This window comes from the organism of the source record quoted next, unplaced genomic scaffold (assembly GCF_019419815.1).
Source record: "Pyrus x bretschneideri cultivar Hongxiangsu unplaced genomic scaffold, Pyrus_bretschneideri_v1 Contig15, whole genome shotgun sequence".
In the NCBI taxonomy this organism is placed as follows: Eukaryota; Viridiplantae; Streptophyta; class Magnoliopsida; order Rosales; family Rosaceae; genus Pyrus; species Pyrus x bretschneideri.
Window position 1 is genome coordinate 5,601,237 of NW_025999446.1, and position 19,845 is coordinate 5,621,081.

The following is a 19,845-nucleotide window of genomic DNA, read 5'->3' on the forward strand; positions in this document are numbered from 1 at the left end:
ATGAGCATTTTTCCCACCGGGTTTTTGCTACTTAACTAGGTTTTGATAAGGCACCTATCCTGGGTTGGTCATACCCTTATGAGCTCTTTTACTTGTGTTCAAAAGACTTATAGTTTTGACTTAATGCAACTTCTCACTTTTCTCCTTAGTTTATGGGTTTTTATCCCACCTTGGTTTTACCGTAGCGAGGTTTTGTGAGTTGTAACTTTTATGCATTCTTCCGTTGATCTGAGACTCGCATTCCCTCGTTGTGCCGATGACTTCTTCAACTCAACTTACTTCATTGCTAAAGACTTGATATGCTATTTGCTTGAGTATTTACACACTCAAGGGAGAGTGTTGCAGTCCTATTAGATTAGGAATGTGATTGTGTAAATCCTATCATATCTGAGATATCCTTATGAGATTCTACCATATCTTTTAGACTAAATATTATCCTATTAGAGTTGTAACCTTATTGGGGTAAAGAATTTACATTTCCTATTACTATAAATAAAGGCACAATAGAGTGAGATAACACACAACTCATAAATACACATTTCTCTCATATTTCTCTATACCGCACCCCCTCTCTCTGTGTCCTTTATATTGTTAAGTAAATTAGGCCTACAAAAATAAGGCCTCAAAGGAATTTGCATAGCCCTATAAAAATCCCATGGACCGGCCATAATACTACAAAACCTCTATAAAGTAATAAAGTTGAGACCAAACCAATTTTATAACATTAAGAGGTTATTACTTAATGTGTACTTAATAAATTAATATTTATTTATTTATCCTTAATGAAAATAAAAAAATTAGTTAATGAATGTTGTATTTCCAAAACATTTTAATCTCTCAAGAAGCTGAACATGCTAAATGATGCAGATGTATTGGGATAGGTTGCATTCATCTATGCATTAAATATCTAAATAAGTATTGATGGATTGTATTAGAAGTAATCTTGGGTTTGACTTTATTACCTAGAGTCATAATAAATTCCTAACTAGGCTTAATGTCCTGGGGTTATTGGGGTTCAGCCTTTTCATCTTATATTTCCTTGTAAGCCCTAGATGACAAGGTAGATTTTTAGTGTTAAAGTAAAAGTAAGAGTTTGTTCTTTTTGGTTCTATCAACTTGGGCAGTGGCGAAGCTACATGAGGGGAGGAGTGGCGGCCGCCACTCCCTTCGCCGGAAAACATGCCTAGGAGCGCTAGTTCAGCCCCTTCGCTCTCGTTGAAATCGAGGGTCAGGTGCTGGTTCGGTCGGGATTTGCAGACGAAGGCGTCAGATTTTCAGAGGAAAAGCAATGAGGGAGAAGGTTGGGTGAAGGGAACAAAGGCATCAAATTTTCAACGGTTGCAATGTTCTGGCTTTCTACAAACCAGAAGCAGAGAACAAGACGATCAATTTCTATTCAAAAAGCATCCTAAGTCACGTGCTATCTAGTCCACGTGAGTTTTTAAGTAAAACAATGAGCATTGATGTGTTGTACACCACCTAGGTCACATGGGAGGCTAATATTCGTCCACCCCACCCAAATTAACTCCCTAATCCTCCATATCCTAAATCCCACTCCACCCAACTGGAGTCCACCATCATCAGCACACCACCAATCTCTTCCCAGACTTCACGTACCAATCGACACTTCAAGATCAACTTAGTTAGGCATTTCATAATCAATTTGATATTTAATTCATTCTATGTGTTTGAGAAATAACTTTTTTTAATTGCAAGGAATTAATGATCTTATTAAAAAATGATGGAAAGGGGTTACACTAAATTGTTGTTTGTATAAAGATTATGAATAAAAAGTTGTAATTTATCGTTTAATATTTCAATGGTATTTTCATCTAATTTTGTTTTAGCTTGAATATTAGGACCACCCAATATTAAAATCCTGGATCCATCACAACTTGGAGGAGAAGGCTATGATGGGATCGATGAAGGGCTTCGAGTTTTTTAGAATCTAATCCTAACTAAATTAAGCTTCTTACATAGCTTTGATATTACCGTTTACAACTGCTTTGGTGAAGAGACAATTTTCTGTTATGAATATTGACTCAAAACTTTGCACTCTCCAATGTGAAAGCAACCGCTTTGATTGAACCTTGCACTCTTTTGAATTTCGCCCCTCCCCTCGGAAAATCCTGGCTTCGCCATTGAACCTGAGTATTTCGTAGGAATCAATAAAGCATATATTTTCATTGTCCTTGGCTATTCTCATCTATAAGAGACAACAACAATAAGGGTTTATTGTGTTATCAAATTTGTTTCATTTCCCTGTTGTCGAGCAAGTAAAGTCTCCATTTGTTGAGTAAGCTTTCAGTTAACCTGTTGTGCTAATCGTGCAATATGTTCTCTCTCATACACATTATCATGGTTGGTTCCACGTCCTAGTCCCCTTCCACCACGTCCCCTTCGTGGTGGCATGATTGACCTAAGCTCTGACGCCAATTGATGCAGCAGATAATATTGGAAAAATGAAACCAACTTGCGAACACAATCCTTAATTCTTGTTGATTCTCACATATGAGAATAATCAAGAACAAGGAAAATCTATGCCTCGTTGATTTCTACAAAATACCCAAGTTGATGAGAATAAACTCTTACTTTTACTTTAAGATTCCAAAACTACCCTGCCATCTAGGCTTACAAGGAAATATAAGATGAAAAGGCTGAATTTCTACTTGTGGTAAAAAAAAAAAAAAAGAGGCTGAACCCTAGTAGTCTTAATACATTGAGGCCTGGTTTGGTACTGAGGTGATTATGAAAAAAGCTGGTATCAAAAAAAGCTGGGAGCTGTTTTTGTGTTTGGTAAACATTCAGTTTCAGCTTTTTTCACAATTTTGGGTGAAAAAAAGCCAAAAACAAGAAGCTGCAAAACCCAGCTTTGAAAAATCGCCTTGTTATCACATCTGTTTTACATAAAAGTTTACCAAACCTGTAATACTGCTTTTTTTTTTTTTTTTTCAAAAGCACTTTTACAAAAAAGTTTACCAAACACTATGCTGCTTTATTTCACAGCTGCTTATTCTCACAGTACAGCAAAAACAGTTTTTTTTCAAAGTACAGCAATACCAAACCAGCCCTGAGCCTAGTAAGAAATTTTATTATGACCCTAGGTTATAAAGCCAAATCCAAAATTACTTTTAATACAATGCATAAATACTTATTTAGATATAAGTCTCAAGATCACCGCATCATATCCCAATGCATTTGCATCACTAAAGTTAGAAACATTTTGGCTTCAATAAGAAGTGTTTATGTTGACAAAGTAATACGTACTTGGTGTTGGGTTTCCACGCACACATGCATCCTGGATTCGAAACTCCATCTCTCTTAAATTAATAGTTTTGAACCCTTCCCTTCTTTTAATAATAATAATTTTGAAATTTGTTTTTTTTTTAAATGTAGTATTACGTACCATAAAGCTTAAAGATGTGACAACATCTCTAAAAACTAAAGTATTTGTTCCAAACAACTGTAGAAAAATATTCTAGTTCATCAAATAATTTTATTTGAGATATTATATATTTTTGTACTTATTGACAATTATTCCTATGTGGAGGTGTGTTTTCTTAAGATGAGATCAATAAAAAATATAACTAATTACAATGTGGAGTTTATTCCCATAGATATTGGTCTCAAGTTGGGACTTGAAATTTTTATGATTTTACGAAGGTTATTCCTTTAAGAAGGTTCTTTACTGTAATAAACTTATAAATTTCCTCATGACTTAACTCATTCATACTTTAAATTTGGACAACATTTTTTTTTCTCATTCCACATACCTTAGATCTCGTGAGGGTAAATTCAATTTTGTGAGCTATTATTATGAACAGTCAACTTTCTAAAAATAGGTCCAATGACTATTATCTTTTTGCTAAGTTTGAGTTAAAAATGAATTTTTTTTTAAATAATTGTAATATCTTAAATCATAAAAATTAAATCTCTTCAACCGTACTGCATTCAGTCTTTTTACTTATTGAATATATCTATCTATGTGATAGATTTTTTTGTCAATAACATACCTATCACAGATAAATCATTTTTGGCTACCTATATTATATAGATATTTTTTGTTTGTAATCTATCTCTTCAGAATTAGTTGTATTCAATTCTATCTTAAAAATGTTTCGTTTGAAAATTGTTGTAGTTTTCTTATAATATAGGTATGGTACAATTGGACTCAATTTAAAAAACATCTTGAATTTTTTAATTGGTTGTGGATATTGAAGAAGTTGAAGTTCTATCATAAAACTAATTGGCATTATGGGAAGCAGTCCAACCTCTTGTAATTAAACCCTTACAAGGTTTCTCCTTTCACCGATGTGAGACACTTTTACCTTCACATCGTCACATGCCCCATCATGTGTGGTGATTTTTCAAGCCAAACACATGGACAACATAACTAGGTGACGTGTAGCCGTTGCGTTTCGCATGTGGGCCAACCTTCTCTGATACCATGAATAAAATGGGATTTCACCATATTGCCAATTGGTTTTATGGTGGAACTTCAACTTCTTCATGGTTTTAGAACATGTTGTCTCACGTGTGAAGTCCAATGGCCACATGTGCTCTACGACACCCAAGTTGTGTTGTTCACATGTTAGGCTTGAAAATTCGTCAAACGTGAAGAGAATTGTTGAGAATAAATCCCATATTGATGAAATGATGAACCTTTTATGTGCTTATAAATAATTAAACTAGTCACTATATTACTAATTGTTTTATGATGAAATTTCAATTTCCTTGATAATAAACAAGAAGCATCCTTTCACCTTTTCGTAGACAAGCTTTGTTTATTTTTGTTCTTCCGAAGCCGCAGCCCTATAAAGGACAAAAGATAGGAGTGAATCTTCAACATTTGAAGTTTGAAGTTTGAACCTTCAACATTTTATCTTTCAACAATGCTGCTAAATTTTGATGAGTATTCCACCACTAAACACTACAATTTCGACACAATTATGTTTCCTGTACTTGGGTGGACGATTAACCATCGTGGTTATCTGATATGCTATTATTATTAGAGTGGTGCTATTCACACCTTCATTTTTATCTCTTACACATCCGTCTCAATTTTCAATTGTCTGATCGAATGAATTGAAGAAGATCAATGAACAAAAACTAATAAGAGTGTGTAGTTGGTAAAAATAGGTTTATGAATAACACTACACTTACTATTATTTCGACATGTTTATGATTGCATTTTTATTCAAATTGTTTTTGTCCAAAATATTCGCCAAAGAGAACAACCAAAAAAAAAAAAAAACTTAATATGGATATAATGCCTTAAAAGTGATGATTACAATTTGAATCCCTCCCCCTGGACTCTTTTTTCGGGTTCGGTTCATTCTTATACCTTTGGAATTTTCAATCTTAATTTTGCTTGTCTTCTAGTCTTATTTTATCACATAAAGTCCCAGACTAAAATGTTTTTATGTAAATACAAAGATTTGGAGCTCCCCATGTCTTGATTGTTGATGATACCTTTGGTATTTTAGAACTTAATATTGCTGGTCTTCTAGTCTTATTTAGTCACATAAAGTATATCATGCACAAATGGTTTTATGTAATACAAACACTAGTCGGAGCTCCCCATGTCCTCCTGTCAAAAACAAAATTACCATTTTCACTAGAAATCGACTAAAATGAATAGAAATTAAATTTTAATTGTTGAACTAATTAAATCAATTATCAACAATATGTTAATTAAAAATCAATGATACAATGTAAAAAATTAACGACATAATAATCAGACTTCAACGATATATTAAGAAATGAGTTTTGATCAACGTCGACTCTTCCTTCTAATTAATACTCCATTAACCAATATTTAAACTTTTTTCATCTCTCTTTGGGGGACAGAGAAACGGCTGAGGGTTATCTTTGGAAATACCGTTGAAGCGGTTGGAGTGCCCGCCAAATGTCCAAAACTACACGTAGCAGTTGGGCAACTAATTAAGACATAGAAAAACACATTGTTTAACAACAACACAAATCAATCAAATAACACCAAAAATTATACATCACAGTGACAGCTATTCGTGAGAATCAAAACCCTAATCTTCTATATAACAAAAGAACTACTTGGTGCTAACTCCACAAGTTCCCAGAACTGCTTAATCTCAAGCACTCTTTTGTAATGCTTTAGCGTCACATATTTTCTTGGGATTGTGATAAGGAAACAAAATGAGCAACGCCACAGTTCCTTTTCCTAGTAACCTCATACCAGATGAGGCCAGTCCGGCATGGATGAACAAAGGCGACAACGCGTGGCAGTTGACAGCCGCGACTTTGGTCGGCCTCCAGAGTATCCCGGGGCTCATGATCCTATACGGTGGCGCAGTGAAGAAGAAATGGGCTGTGAACTCGGCTTTCATGGGATTCTATGCTTTTGCTTGTGTTCTTGTTTGTTGGGTTGGGTGGGGATACCATATGTCATTTGGGGATGCCCTAATCAAGAATATTCCATTTTGGGGGAAACCTAACGTGGCACTGAACCAGCAGTATCTCTTGGACCCTGCATTTAGTGGGAAATTGCCAAATGCCACAATGGTTTATTTCCAATTTGTGTTTGCAGCAATTACTTTGATTCTAATTGCTGGAGCACTTTTGGGAAGGATGAACTTTTATGCTTGGATGTTGTTTGTGCCTTTGTGGCTAACTTTTTCATACACCATTGCAGCTTTTAGTATTTGGAGCCCTGATGGATTTCTGGCCAAGAAAGGAATCATTGATTATTCTGGTGGGTACGTAATCCACCTTTCTTCTGGTGCTGCTGGGTTCACAGCTGCCTTCTGGGTAGAAAACCCTTCTCTCTCATTCTATTTTGTTCATTCTTTTTCCGAGTTCTTCACCAATATGTCCCTCGGAAATCTCTTTCTTCATGGAAGAAACAATAAGCAACGTTTTGATGTTGAAAATGGACTAAACTGTCATTGGACTCGAATATTATTGCATCGAACATTAACAGTTGATCGGCGAGTTTCTTGTTTTCTTTATGTAGTTCGATTCTTCAAGTGTTCCTCACTAACATTAATAGTTACACCAAGTATGTTTTCAATTGCTAAACTTTTATGTGGAGCACATTTTGTAGCAAAAATGACCTTCTCTACAACCCTTTGAAGTCTCCCTCTTTTCAAACATTTTTGCAATACGTCTCAAAACCAGAAACTTATTGAGAAGTATGATTTGATTCGGGATCTAATACGCGATGCAGGTTGGTCCTCGTTCAAACAAAGACAGGGAAAGGTTTCCACCCAACAACATTCTTCTTATGTTGACTGGTGCAGGACTTCTCTGGATGGGCTGGACAGGGTTTAATGGAGGAGACCCTTATGTGGTCAGCGTTGATGCCTCCTTGGCTGTGCTGAACACTCACATCTGCACTGCTACCAGTTTGCTCACTTGGCTCTTGCTTGACATCACTTTCTTCCGTAAACCTTCGGTCATCGGGGCAGTTCAGGGAATGATCACTGGCTTAGTTTGCATCACCCCTGCTGCTGGTAAGTTCACAAAATCTACAGTTCTGCACATCCTTCATATGAATGCTCGATGCGGGACATCTTGTCTTTAAGAGGCACAACGCCCTGATAAAATCTCACATCTACTCAATTTTTTTCAAATTCCGGTTTGAGATTTTAAGTATCAAATTTCAGTACCAGATGCTAATAGCCATTGATGCATTTTCAAACTCATATATATAGGTGTTGTGCAAGGATGGGCAGCAATAATAATGGGGATATTTTCGGGCTCAATCCCTTGGTTTACCATGATGGTTGTTCACAAGAGATCTTTGCTCCTTCAGAAAGTTGACGACACAATGGCTGTCTTCCACACTCATGCCATTGCAGGTGCCCTTGGTGGAATCCTCACCGGTCTCTTTGCCCACCCACGGCTTAGCTTCTTGTTCTATACCAAATATGGACAGTACGTTGGCTTATTCTACGGTTTCCATATGGGAGATGTCAGCACCGGCTTTCGTCAAGTGGGAATCCAACTTCTCGGGATCTTTTATGTTGTTACACTAAATGTTGTGGTCACAAGCATTATATGTCTTGTGATACAATCCATCATGCCGCTGCGAATGTCCACGGAGGATATGGAGATTGGTGATGAAGCAGCTCATGGCGAAGAAGCTTATGCTATCTGGGGACAAGGTGAAAAGCTTGGAAATTCAAAGTCTGGAGGATATGATATTGAATCATCAGCTGCCAAAAGCAGAAAAGCTGCTCGACAAATTGAAATGGTTTAAAATTCATAGATTTTAATGCTACAAGTTGCTCAACAGAATCTTGAAGGATAAGAGCTTTGTAATGTTGAATTTTATCTGTCCTATAGACATTTTCAGATTCTGATTTCTCAGAGAAATTTTCAATAAAATCAATATATCACATTTTCGATTATGCTTCATCTTGGTTAGTGTAAGAATCTAATGGCCAAAAAAATCTCAAAGTATCGTGGAGCATACAAAAAAAAATCTCAAAAATATAGCAATTACATCTTAGTTTCCACCGCTGTTCATAAACTATTTGCAATAACACCACTGTCAACACCACAGCCATCATAATCATCTTTCTTTTTTTCTTTTTTTTTCCTTAAAACAAAAAAATATTTGATACGAAAATGTGCTAAAAATATTCATATATTGAAAAGACTCGTGAAGTTAAGTTGAAATATCAAGGTATATGATGACTCATTGAAATTGATTATTTAATTTCAATTTTTACCTTCATCTCAACAATAAAAAAGGAAATGATGATGACAAGCTAATCCCATGAATATATGTGATGTATATAGGAGGGCTTTAAGGTAATGGATCTCCATTTTTTTTTAAAACGGGAATTAGTTATGAGGCTCTCACACCACATTAAACTTCAATAATCTATAACCAAAGTGGAAAATACTTGGAAAGAACCAAAACTAGACCAGTAAATTGGAAAGTAAAAACCAAAAATAACAAGGTTACTATCAAAGCATATGCAAATGGTGAGGTGTAACCCCATCATATATGTATTTTCTATGAACCAACAAAGAAGTGGGGAACGAAAATCAAACTCAGGACTCCTTGCAAAGGAGGCTCTGAAATCTTGTTAAGTAAGAACTAGATTCAAAAGTTGAGATTATTAGATAACGAACCAACAATATGCATCAAGCTTACAATACTAAAACTATGTCCGAGAATGACACTATTGATAGAATTTAAATTTATTAATTAATATATTATAAACTTATTTCTCATAAAAATCTTATCTCATCTTATGCTGTAGTACTGGAGCATCATATAAAGCCACGGCTTCTCTTTTATACGATTTCTTATCTAGATCTTAAAATTTATAAAATTATTTTAAAAACTTTTTTTCTTAATTTCTGATAAGATTCTTTAAATTTTATCTCATCTTATTCCAAATCTAACCAACTCATTTGTACACTTGAAAACCCATCACTTCAATATTTCTCCTCCTATATTTCTACGATGGACAGGTTGCTAAACAAAAGGATCCAAGATCGTGAGGAAAATATGGTTTCTTTGGCGCAATGCCAAAAGGAAAGGGATCATTTCCGGATCCTTTCCTCCTAATCCATCAAATCAGGAAATCTGTGCATGTTGAATCAAATTTCAATGACATAGATTCTTTAATTTGGTGGATTAGGAGGAAGGGATCTGAAGAGGATCCCTTTCCATGCCAAAATATTAGAGCTCGTCTTCCAATCCAGCCACCCAAGTTAGGTGACCCAACCAAGTTCACAGCACTGCCGAGTCTCCAAAAATAAACAAACGAAACAATATGCCGAGCTGCTCATGACTCATGAGGGATTACTTCGCCCCACCAGGCCCAGCAGCACAGCCCCTCGCTATAAAACATGGAGTATGATTATCTCACCTCCTAATTTCTCTTCTCTTTCCTTCTCTCATATTTCAACGGTTAGAGTTAAGCTACGTCAACATTTATATTGATTTTTTTATAAAAATAATAAGACAAAAAGCAAAATGTAAGACAAGAGGGGCTAAGCTCGTAACTCCAAGAGCAAGATTCTTAGAGTAGAATTTTTTCCCGGTGAGAGAAGATTTGACTTCTTCACTTTCTGATATCCATGGTGTTGAAAACAGGGGATTCTTACCAAGACGTTGAATAAAGTCTCCGTCATCCCGGGTGGTTAGGTTCGAGTCTTCATCGATCGGGTGGTCGGACGCAATCTAATAGTATATATTGAGAGGTGAGAAAAGAAAAAAAAAGTTCTTAAGGTTTTCAACAGGTACACTGAACACCAACTTACTCATGACATGTGAATATGAGAGGAGATAATCTTACTTCATAAAACATAGAGTTGGTTTTGTACTGAAAACATTTGAAGCCTTATCTCACAAGACAAGAGTACCTAGGGAACCTATTCAACAAACCACATTTTTTTTCAAATTAATTTTTATTAAGGGGATGGGGAAGGTTTGAAACTATTACAATAGTTTAGAAGAAGGTACAGTTTCAAAAATACGACGCATGTGTAGAAACTCAACACGCGATCAATTAGGATGTTGGACCACATGCAACAAACCACATTGAAACTTGCTTCTATATATATAATAGGCTTTTTAGCTAAAATGATTTCTGAGATTTGCATAACTCTTCACTTTGGTCTTAGAGATTTAAAATCAATAGAATTGTACCCTAAATTTGTTCACTATCAATCATTTTGGTCATTCCGTGAAAATCTCTATTAAATAAGCATATAATGACAAAAATTCCCTCAATTTTTGTCAAATCATTTGACCTATTGTTTATTAGATTAATGATATTTTTGTCATTTTGATCTTTATTTAACATAATTTTTTTACGTAAAGACCAAAATGATTGATGGTGGACAATCTTAGGGATCACTTCTATTGATTTCAAATCTCAGAGACCAAAGTGAGGAGTTATGTAAATCTTAGGGATCAAAATGATTAAAAAGCCTTACATATACATGATAGCTGTCACAACCTAGCATTTAGCAGATGAATTTGAAACCTAAATATTATAAAAGAAACCAAAATAATTAGCAAGGCCTTGGAACCTGCAGAGTGGAGAACACTTGGAATGTGTAAATCATAAAAAAATTCAGAAAATTCCCGACAACGCGAAAAATTATTCCTTAAGGATCATTAACTTTAGTCTAGTCTCCATTTTGAGCCAATCTTAGGCATTAATTTGGTATTTTTGTTACAATATTGAATTGTTTAGACTTTGATGCCAAACTATCAACAATCATATTATGCTTTTAAATTGGCATCACAGTACAAAAGGAATAAAAAAAAAAACCAATCAGAATACTATGGACAAATCATATTCATCTTTACCGTATGATTTCGTAACACTTAGATCTCCACTTTGATGGATGAGAATATGTGATTTATACGTTAAATAAGGCTAGAAAGTCCCATCCCATGATTATTTCAAAGGAAAACTAATAAAAAAGACTTGAAAACTTTGAGTTTTAATGATAAAGACAAAATAAAGGGTAAAGTAAATAGTATCAATATTAACTTTTTAATGTAAAAATGTGATTTTTCGTTAAAGTGAATAGTACCGTGAACTTTTTATTAAAACTCCCTTATTCCAAAGGCAAAGAAGATTACGAGTTTCACTTCTGTGTGCAAACCAAAGTTTCTTGCACAAATACAATAACTATGATTCTGCTTTGAATAGGTGTGATAGTTGACAACTTAAAAGGGACAACCTAAAAGTCACATAAAACAAAGCACTAAAACTTTAGGACTTTCTTTCGTCCTAAATTCCTAATAGACATGTAAATTTAGCTGGATGATGAAGACATATACATCACACCTAAGACGCTAATTTGGAAAAGCCACCAATGTTTGTTCCATCTTAGCAAACAAACCCACTTTATTTCATTTTCAACGTTTAAGAAAATATGCCTGGGTTAACCCAAGTGGCGAGGGAGAGTAGGTGAGATCAGTAACTGAGTTAGGGGAGGAGCGAGAATTTTAAATTAGGAGAGGTCCAAAAGTCTCAGCCTAAAATGCTTCTCTGATTTAAAAAAAATAAAGATATGTCGTGTCTTGAGCTACTGACCATCATCATTTGGATTTGGTATGACGTCGTTCGTGTCATCCTTTTCCTCAATTCAACTCCCATGCCTAGCATCACAATTCAAATTCAAAATAAAAGTCCTTTTAAGCGGAAGAATGAAAGAAGGTCTCTCACCTACTTTCTATCTCTCCTTCTTCTGATCACCTGAGTCCTCCAAAACTCACAATGGTGCCGATTAACTCCATAACAACCTCCAACCTTAAATCGAACCTAATGAAAGAAATAAGGAAAACATTTTGGTTGGGGCCCTAATATCCTGAAAAATCTTTGAAAATCAGAGGCATAATTTTTTTTTTTTTCTTGTGTGAAGAAAATGTCAAGGTAAGCCTAGGACCATTTTGGTCCCTAAATGGCTTTCAATGTAACCACGAGAAAGTTGGAGCTTAGCAAACCAACATGGAAATACCAATGTAAGAATTATAGGTAATGTTTGATCGATTTTGGTACTGGATATCAAGAAAAATAAAATGCATGGTCATGCGGTTTAGCACAAGTAGCATGATGAAATATGTTAGTAATTGGAACGCGTTTTATAATGCCAAGCTACCTACTTTAGACGAGCATCTTCACAAATGTGTGAGAGTTGGCATCACCTATATTGCGACAGATGGAGTGCCAATTTTTCTTGCGGTAAACAAGTATGCCATCTGTGGAACAAACCCAAGGATACTAGGTGAATTTACACACAAAAAAGAAAAGGCAGAAAAGATGAAGAATCTTAATAAAAAAAATGGAAGACAGAGATTTGAATTGAGATGTCTACCCCAAGCAATGTATGTGGAGGGAGTTTTAAATACTTTCGGATTCGTACATGACTTCTTGTAAGGAGTCATTTGAAAATTCTTTGTTTTGTAGATTTGTGATGTTTATGTAGTGCATTTTTAATGTCTTTATCTAATATTTTGTAATGTATTTAACTAATTTAACCTAAATCTCTTGATACTTGGAAACCCCTCATCCAAAGTTCCAAGCATTATTCTATAGTTCATAAAGTACTTATTGCTGAATTTGCACTTATTTATGTTTTAAGTCATTGAGTTATTAGCACCACGATCTAATAATATTTTTCTCTACTTATAAGGAACAGATCTTAGGTTCGATTCTTGCTAAAGGTGAATTTGAACCACATTATTACTAGTTCATTGTGAAGCTTAGTGCACACACTTATCTTCTTAGTGTAGATAATATCGTTTATTAAAAAAAAAAAAAAAAGTGAAAGATACCATGTTCAGCTCAATGACCAAATCCAGGAAGCAAGCATGTCCAATCTCCACTGAGGTATGTGGAGTTTAAAGTTTTGAAAAAAGATTGGATTTACCGATTTACGGTTTAGCATCTCACTACCATCTTTATTAAGGTTTAAAAACCAATCCATTGCGTTCTAGATTAGAATCTTCCTCTTCAATCTATTTCATGTTGGATTAAAACACTACCCCTTTCCTTATTGTAGAATTATTAAATGTAATACCAAGTATAATCAAATTATTATAGAAGGGATGCCAATTTTATTTTTGAAAATTAACATGAACTATCACATTGGGCTTGGTCCTGGTTGACCAAACTTGGCGTTGTTCTCTTATTCGAGTATGCAGTCTTATTTTTCTCTTTGTTTAGATTTTAAAGAAATTGGGAAACGACTCGTTACACGAATATTATCTTTAAATTTCATTTACCATCTACACATTACGAAATGTGTAAATTTTATCATAAAAAAGTCTCGGTGTAAGTAGAAGTAGAATCACTTGATACATGTCCTATTGAATTTCAATTTTTTGATATGGAATTTTTGTATTTTCCACTGTATGAATAGAAATAAGAGAAAATGTAAGGTGATAAACATGAGTGTGAAAGTCAGTCGCTTTTTCATCTTTCTAGCAGTATATTTGCAAAACTTACAAAAAAGAAGAAAACTTTGGTAAATTTAAAACAAGTGGGGCATGGGAAGGGCATTTTGGTCTGGGCATTTGGCAAAAACCTGTAAAGTAAATGAGTAGTTTTCAGACATTGTATTTTTGAGGTATGATTGATTTCGTGTGAACAAACAAAAAGAAAAGGAATGTGAATAGAGACTGAGAGAGAGAGAGAGAGAGAGTTGTGAGAAGCAAAGAAAAGCAAAGTTTGGGAACCAGGTTGGTACTAAATTAAAGCTTAAACCCCACTTCTCTTTCTCACTTGCAATATTTATTACCAATATATATATATATATATATATATTTCTCAGATCTTTTTCTGCACCTGCAATTTCATCACCTCATTCAACAAGTGAAACATTTCAAACTTCAATTTTTGTTTAATGGGTATCTTTCAAGATGTCATTTTTTAAATTTATTTTGGAGAAAAAAAAATGAAACTTTCTTTCTTATTTCAGAAAGAAATGCCATTTGTGGTTTTGTATTCTTGGGTTGCTGTAGTTGGAAGTGCTTTACTTTGCCTGCTGTCCACTAGCATTAGATTCTTTGCTTTCAATCTCTGGGAGCAATGAGCATTGCAAACTCAAAGACTTTGATAGTTTGATAGTTCATTTTCTGCATTTATGTGTCCATAAAGCCTCCTAGCTTTTCCTGTCCTTTCTTCTTTTCTGGATGCCTTTCCCTCTCTGATATTGTTTATTAGAACTACCGTTTAAACTCGTTTTATGCAGATTCAAGGGTTTTATTACATTTTCACCCCCTTTCATGGGTATAAATAGATATGACCAACATTGGCTTTTCTCCATTGCAGGAAGTCAGCATAGCTTTGTGCATTTCGTGTGTATTTTGGGGGCGAGGATGAGCTACAATAGCTCCAACGCTGGTTCTGGTTAGTTATTTTCCTGTGATGGTGTCTATATGGAATATGGAGTGAAGTTTTTTGTCATTTGTCTATATCATTTATCTTGGTTCTTGCCGATATCTTGATCATTAGGGCTGCTGGTTTTGTGTTTTGAGAATTTTCTGTTTTAATATGTCAGGTAGTAGAACTGCTAGCAGGGCGTTTGAGTTCGGAAGGACCCATGTGATCAGGCCTAAAGGGAGACATCAAGCAACAATAGTTTGGCTGCATGGCCTTGGTGATAAGGGCTCAAGGTACTAATGCTATTCTTTTGCAGACTCTCATATGTTCTATTGTGATTTGAAAACGATCTTTGTGCTGTGGTACAATTTATCCTTGTGTTTAGTCCATGTATGCAAACTCATCAGTGGAACTGAAGTTCTATGCATGATTAATTTATAGCTCGTCATGGATTGCAAACGTGCATGGATCAATAGTTATGATATGAAGAATTTGGAGTTTTATAGTCAGCTGTATGAACCTGATATTCCTTCCTTTATATGATGCACTTGGTGTGAGTGTGATTCCTTTTTCTTTTAAATGAGCATATGCTTGTAAGAGGATGGTGGACTTGTTTGTTCGACATAAAAGACGAAGTGGGGGAAATCGGAGAATGTCAATGTCTTTGTCCTGATCGGGAAAAGTCTGTTATTTAACTAATTCCTTGAACTCTGTAGAAGATTCTGTTTCCAATTGAATCCCGAGTACAATGTGATTAGTTGCCTTTTTCTTCCTTTTCGTTTCGTTATAAGTCCTGATGGAGAAGTTTTGAATCAAGTATTTGAATATACCAATGCCTAGAACAGGGGACCACTTTTTCAATACCTTAGTTGCCCTCTAAGCTGCTAATCAAGTTGAAATATACTAATTAATAATTCAGGACTAATTAATTTCAAATATTTGTTTTAACGAAGGATGATGGAACCATTTGGAGCTAAGACATTGGAAAGCATCAGAACTCTGCAATTATTGATTAGTTTTATGCTATTTGGTTGTTTGTGCTCCCTAAATTATATTTTGTATGATTTTAAGAAGTGCTTCTTAAGTTGTATTGTAATGATTTCAAGCTCGAAGTGTGCCACCAACCTTCGCAGCTATTGGACTCAAAAATATTATGTTATTCCAACTCCCTTTTTGCTCATTTGACGATTTTGGTTAGCGAGAGTAGTGACTCAGCTGGATTTTCCCACTTTGTGCTTTGTTTTGCAGCTGGTCCCAGCTCTTGGAAAGCCTTCCTCTTCCTAATGTAAGGGTAGTAACTTAAAGTTTCGTTGTACCATTATGCAGCATTCATCACCAGCAGCCTTCAACCTTCTTTTATTAGAGAATATACTGCCAAGTTTGGTTAATAGAATTTATTATCTGTTTCTGTTGAACTTATTATACAGATTAAGTGGATTTGCCCTACTGCTCCTTCTCGACCTGTGGCTCTATTTGGCGGATTTCCTTGTACTGCCTGTAAGATTGATTGTTTTAGTTTCTGTATTTATCTTCTTTCTGAAACCCACCATCAAGTTGTAGGTTGGCATTGAGCTTTTATCGCATGGACATTGATTGCCTAAAATAACGAGTTATCCATGAACTAGGAGGATAGCAGTTTATTTCTTTTAATATTGTATGTTTAACACATATTCTAAAGCGTTGGGGTGATTTATTACAGGGTTTGACATGGGAGAGATTTCAGAAGATGCTCCTGATGATATCGAGGGGTTAGATGCCTCAGCAGCGCATGTCGCAAACCTTTTGTCAACGGAGCCTGCTAATGGTAAGTTCTTCTCTGGAAAGCTCTTAAAACTCTAGTATCTAGTTATAGTTGTTAGAAACATGTACAGTGAAAGGATTTAACATAAGATAATTGGACCGATGATATATCTTGGTAGACTTAAAAGAACAAAATGTAAAATTCGGGGTTTTGGGAAACTGTCCTCTGGATTCAAGCTGTTTTCTCTTCTTAAAAATTGAAATATAGAATAATATAGTTAAATTTCTCTATAAATTCCATCATCAACTGATCTATAGCAGAGTTATTTGACTTCTTGTTCATACATATCTAATGAATCATGACTTACCTGAGAAAAAGTTTATACTGCTCAGTTCTCCCTATTATCTCTTTTATTTCCCTATCGAGTTTATTAAATTTTGTTTCCACCATGGAACAAGTTCAATGCATGATTGATTTTTACCAATTAATTTGCATGCTCACTTGATCTTCACCTCTGCTACTGAAATATCGATAACCTTATTGTTTCAAGGTTGTTCTCGGGAGATTTATGCAATCAATAATATGGTAATAGTTAACCAAGAACTAGAACCGGAGGAAGTTGGTTTTTTAGCAGTTATTACAACAAGATCTATGAGGAGAATAACTACTGATGTTTGTTGGATATTCTTATAAAATGATGTGTCTTGAGGTAATTTTTTCTGGTTGGAGTTGCAAATGCGTTGTATAACTCATGGTTCTTTTTACTATCATGAACAGTAAAACTTGGTGTTGGGGGCTTCAGTATGGGTGCTGCAACTGCCCTCTACTCTGCTACGTGCCGTGTTTTAGGGCAATATGGGAATGGAAACCCGTACCCAATTAACCTAAGTGCAATTGTTGGTTTAAGTGGCTGGCTTCCGTGTTCAAGGTTCGACTTCTTTCGTGTGTGCACTGACATTTAGTTAAGAAGCAATCAGTTCATCCTTCTTTTAATTTATGGCAGAACTTTGAGGAATCGGATGGAAAGGTCGCACGAGGCTGCAAGGCATGCAGCATCATTGCCCATTTTGCTATGTCATGGCTTAGGTAATCACGTTCTTCCCATATTTGGTAGTGTAGCTTCAGTTCTTTGGCATAGTCTCTCTTCCGGTCTTCCTCTACCTCCCCTTCCCATAAGTAAATATTGAAGAATTTGCAAGTTTCCAGTTGCTCGCTCGTTTTGCTTTGTTACAATTGGAACCCCCTCGGATGCCTTAATTCTTCATCGCAGGTGATGACGAGGTTGCATATGCACACGGAGAGAAATCTGCGCAGACCTTGAGTTCAGCAGGATTTAGAAACCTCGTGTTTAGAAAATACAACGGGTAAGTCATTCTGCCTATCATCAACGATTTGTATAGGTTTGTTCTTTTCAGTATCAGTTTCGTGAGTGCTTAGTTTGGCAATGCAGGCTAGGTCACTACACAATCCCTGAGAGACCGATGACGTTTGTACTTGGCTAACTGCAAGTTTGGGGCTTGAGGGGTCCCGATCTTAGTAGTGAAAACTCTCTGTGAATGGCGAGATAGCACAAGGAATACAAACAAAGAAGAGGATTAGAAGGGGCATACTAGAATAGATGGTGGCATGGGTATATATACATGGTACTGGCATTTCTTGTAACTACTATTGCCTTATGATCTCTCTCTCTCTCTCTCTCTCTCTCTGTGTTACTCTCTTTTCGTCGACATAACTTCCTAACGGAGGCTCACTCTTGTACTCGAGTCCCAGTTGCTACGAGTTTTGTATCGGTGTTCTTCGGTTAGGGTAGGGGATGGGAGCTAGATGGAGGGTCTGTCTGCATCGACGAAATTTTGTTGCTTTGGTAATAAAGTGAGTACGAATATATTTCTGAGCTTTTGAGAATTTAATGGTGCATGTAAAATGCTAGATAATGAAATGGTTCTTATGCATTTTTGAATTTATTTATCTATTTAATTATTTATCTGGTTTATAGGCCTGAATTAGCCGTTGGATTTCCTAGATCCATAAGACCTTTGTGATTTAAAGCCTGGATTAGCACTCCCGGCCCACAACCGAATTCTCTTTTTTATGTTTGTTTCTTTTATGCAAGCGGCATGAATGGAACGTAGGATCTCGGGTTCATTAGTATATTTCTTTAATCACTTGAGCTCCAAATCCTATGTCAATTCTTTTTCAAATACGGAGTGTCCTCACCAATCTGTACATAAGTGAATATACAAAAGCAAATTTCAACCTTTTTTTAGTATCTAATGTAGCCTATTTTAGTGAGGGAATAGGAAGAAGGTGCATAACATGGAAAAAAAAAGAGAAATAAGTTGGGGAATTTCTATAGTGATGTTTCTCACCATATTGTGCCTTTATTTATTGTAAATATAGTAGGCTTCCTTGCTTTACAAGGAATACAAAGTTTAAATGAGTATACTTCAGGATACTCTCTCTGAATTTGACAAAACACTCCCAATGAAAACTACAAACGTTATATGAAAATTTACACATGCTAATTCCTTGAACAAGCTTATGAAGGGTGGACTTTAGCAATTACTTTGTCAAGAGATTAGCAAGGTAGTCTTAAAAATGAGTCTGCTTGACTTCAATCTTCTGATGCTCTTGCTACTGATGTGAAAATAAGAATTCGGCGCAATATTCTTGGTGTTGTCTCCTTTGATGTATCCTCAATCTGGTCAATACAAGCGGCGTTGTCCTCATAATGTAGGGACGTCAAGTATGGAAGAAAGTCTGCATGGTTAAAAGAAGTCGCAACTAAGGTTAGCTTGGTTGACTTTTTCAAGATATTGTTGTGTCTCTGACGGTAAAGGCAAAACGTGTTTGAGAACATGCCTTGTATGAGTTAGATAAATAACATGCGTCAGTAAGAAGGCAAGGATCGACTCGAGGACTGAGGGGGTGACATCTCCACTTGAGGATGAATAGGGATAGAACAAGCCCAAATCCATAGTACATTCTAGGTAATGAATGATCTCTTGAACACCATTCTAGTGTTGGCATGTTGCTACATCCTACTACAAAATTATTAGCGAAGGATATGTTTGTTCTAGTACATTGAGCTTACAAGTTAATTGCACTCATATACGGAATTAAAATCTCTTCCTCACCGTCTTTAGGGTAGAAAAAGTCTTGTTTAGCATCTAGCATTCGAAAGAGCATAGGAGTACTCGAAGGTTCGCTTTATCTTCATTAAAACGACACAACACCTTCTACCGGTAGTTCGATTGG

At 35.6% G+C, this 19,845-nt stretch overlaps 1 protein-coding gene and 1 pseudogene across 1 annotated transcript; both read left to right on the forward strand.

Moving 5' to 3' along the window:
• Nucleotides 1–6,174: 6,174 nt before the first annotated feature.
• On the forward strand, nucleotides 6,175–8,239 carry LOC103939299 (ammonium transporter 2 member 5-like). Its single transcript, XM_009349371.2, has 3 exons — nucleotides 6,175–6,786; nucleotides 7,205–7,490; nucleotides 7,692–8,239. The coding sequence occupies exons 1-3, from the start codon at nucleotides 6,175–6,177 to the stop codon at nucleotides 8,237–8,239; spliced, it is 1,446 nt and encodes a 481-aa protein (XP_009347646.2).
• A 5,987-nt stretch (nucleotides 8,240–14,226) lies between these two features.
• On the forward strand, nucleotides 14,227–18,547 carry LOC103939292 (annotated as a pseudogene).
• The last annotated feature ends 1,298 nt before the right edge of the window (nucleotides 18,548–19,845 follow it).

Bases quoted from the DNA above. Each gene is read 5' to 3' on its own strand.
- LOC103939299 (XM_009349371.2), top strand. From the start codon at position 6,175: ATGAGCAACGCCACAGTTCCTTTTCCTAGTAACCTCATACCAGATGAG. The intron at 6,787-7,204 runs GTAGAAAACCCT...TACGCGATGCAG, and splicing joins GGTTCACAGCTGCCTTCTGG to GTTGGTCCTCGTTCAAACAA. The intron at 7,491-7,691 runs GTAAGTTCACAA...TCATATATATAG, and splicing joins TTGCATCACCCCTGCTGCTG to GTGTTGTGCAAGGATGGGCA.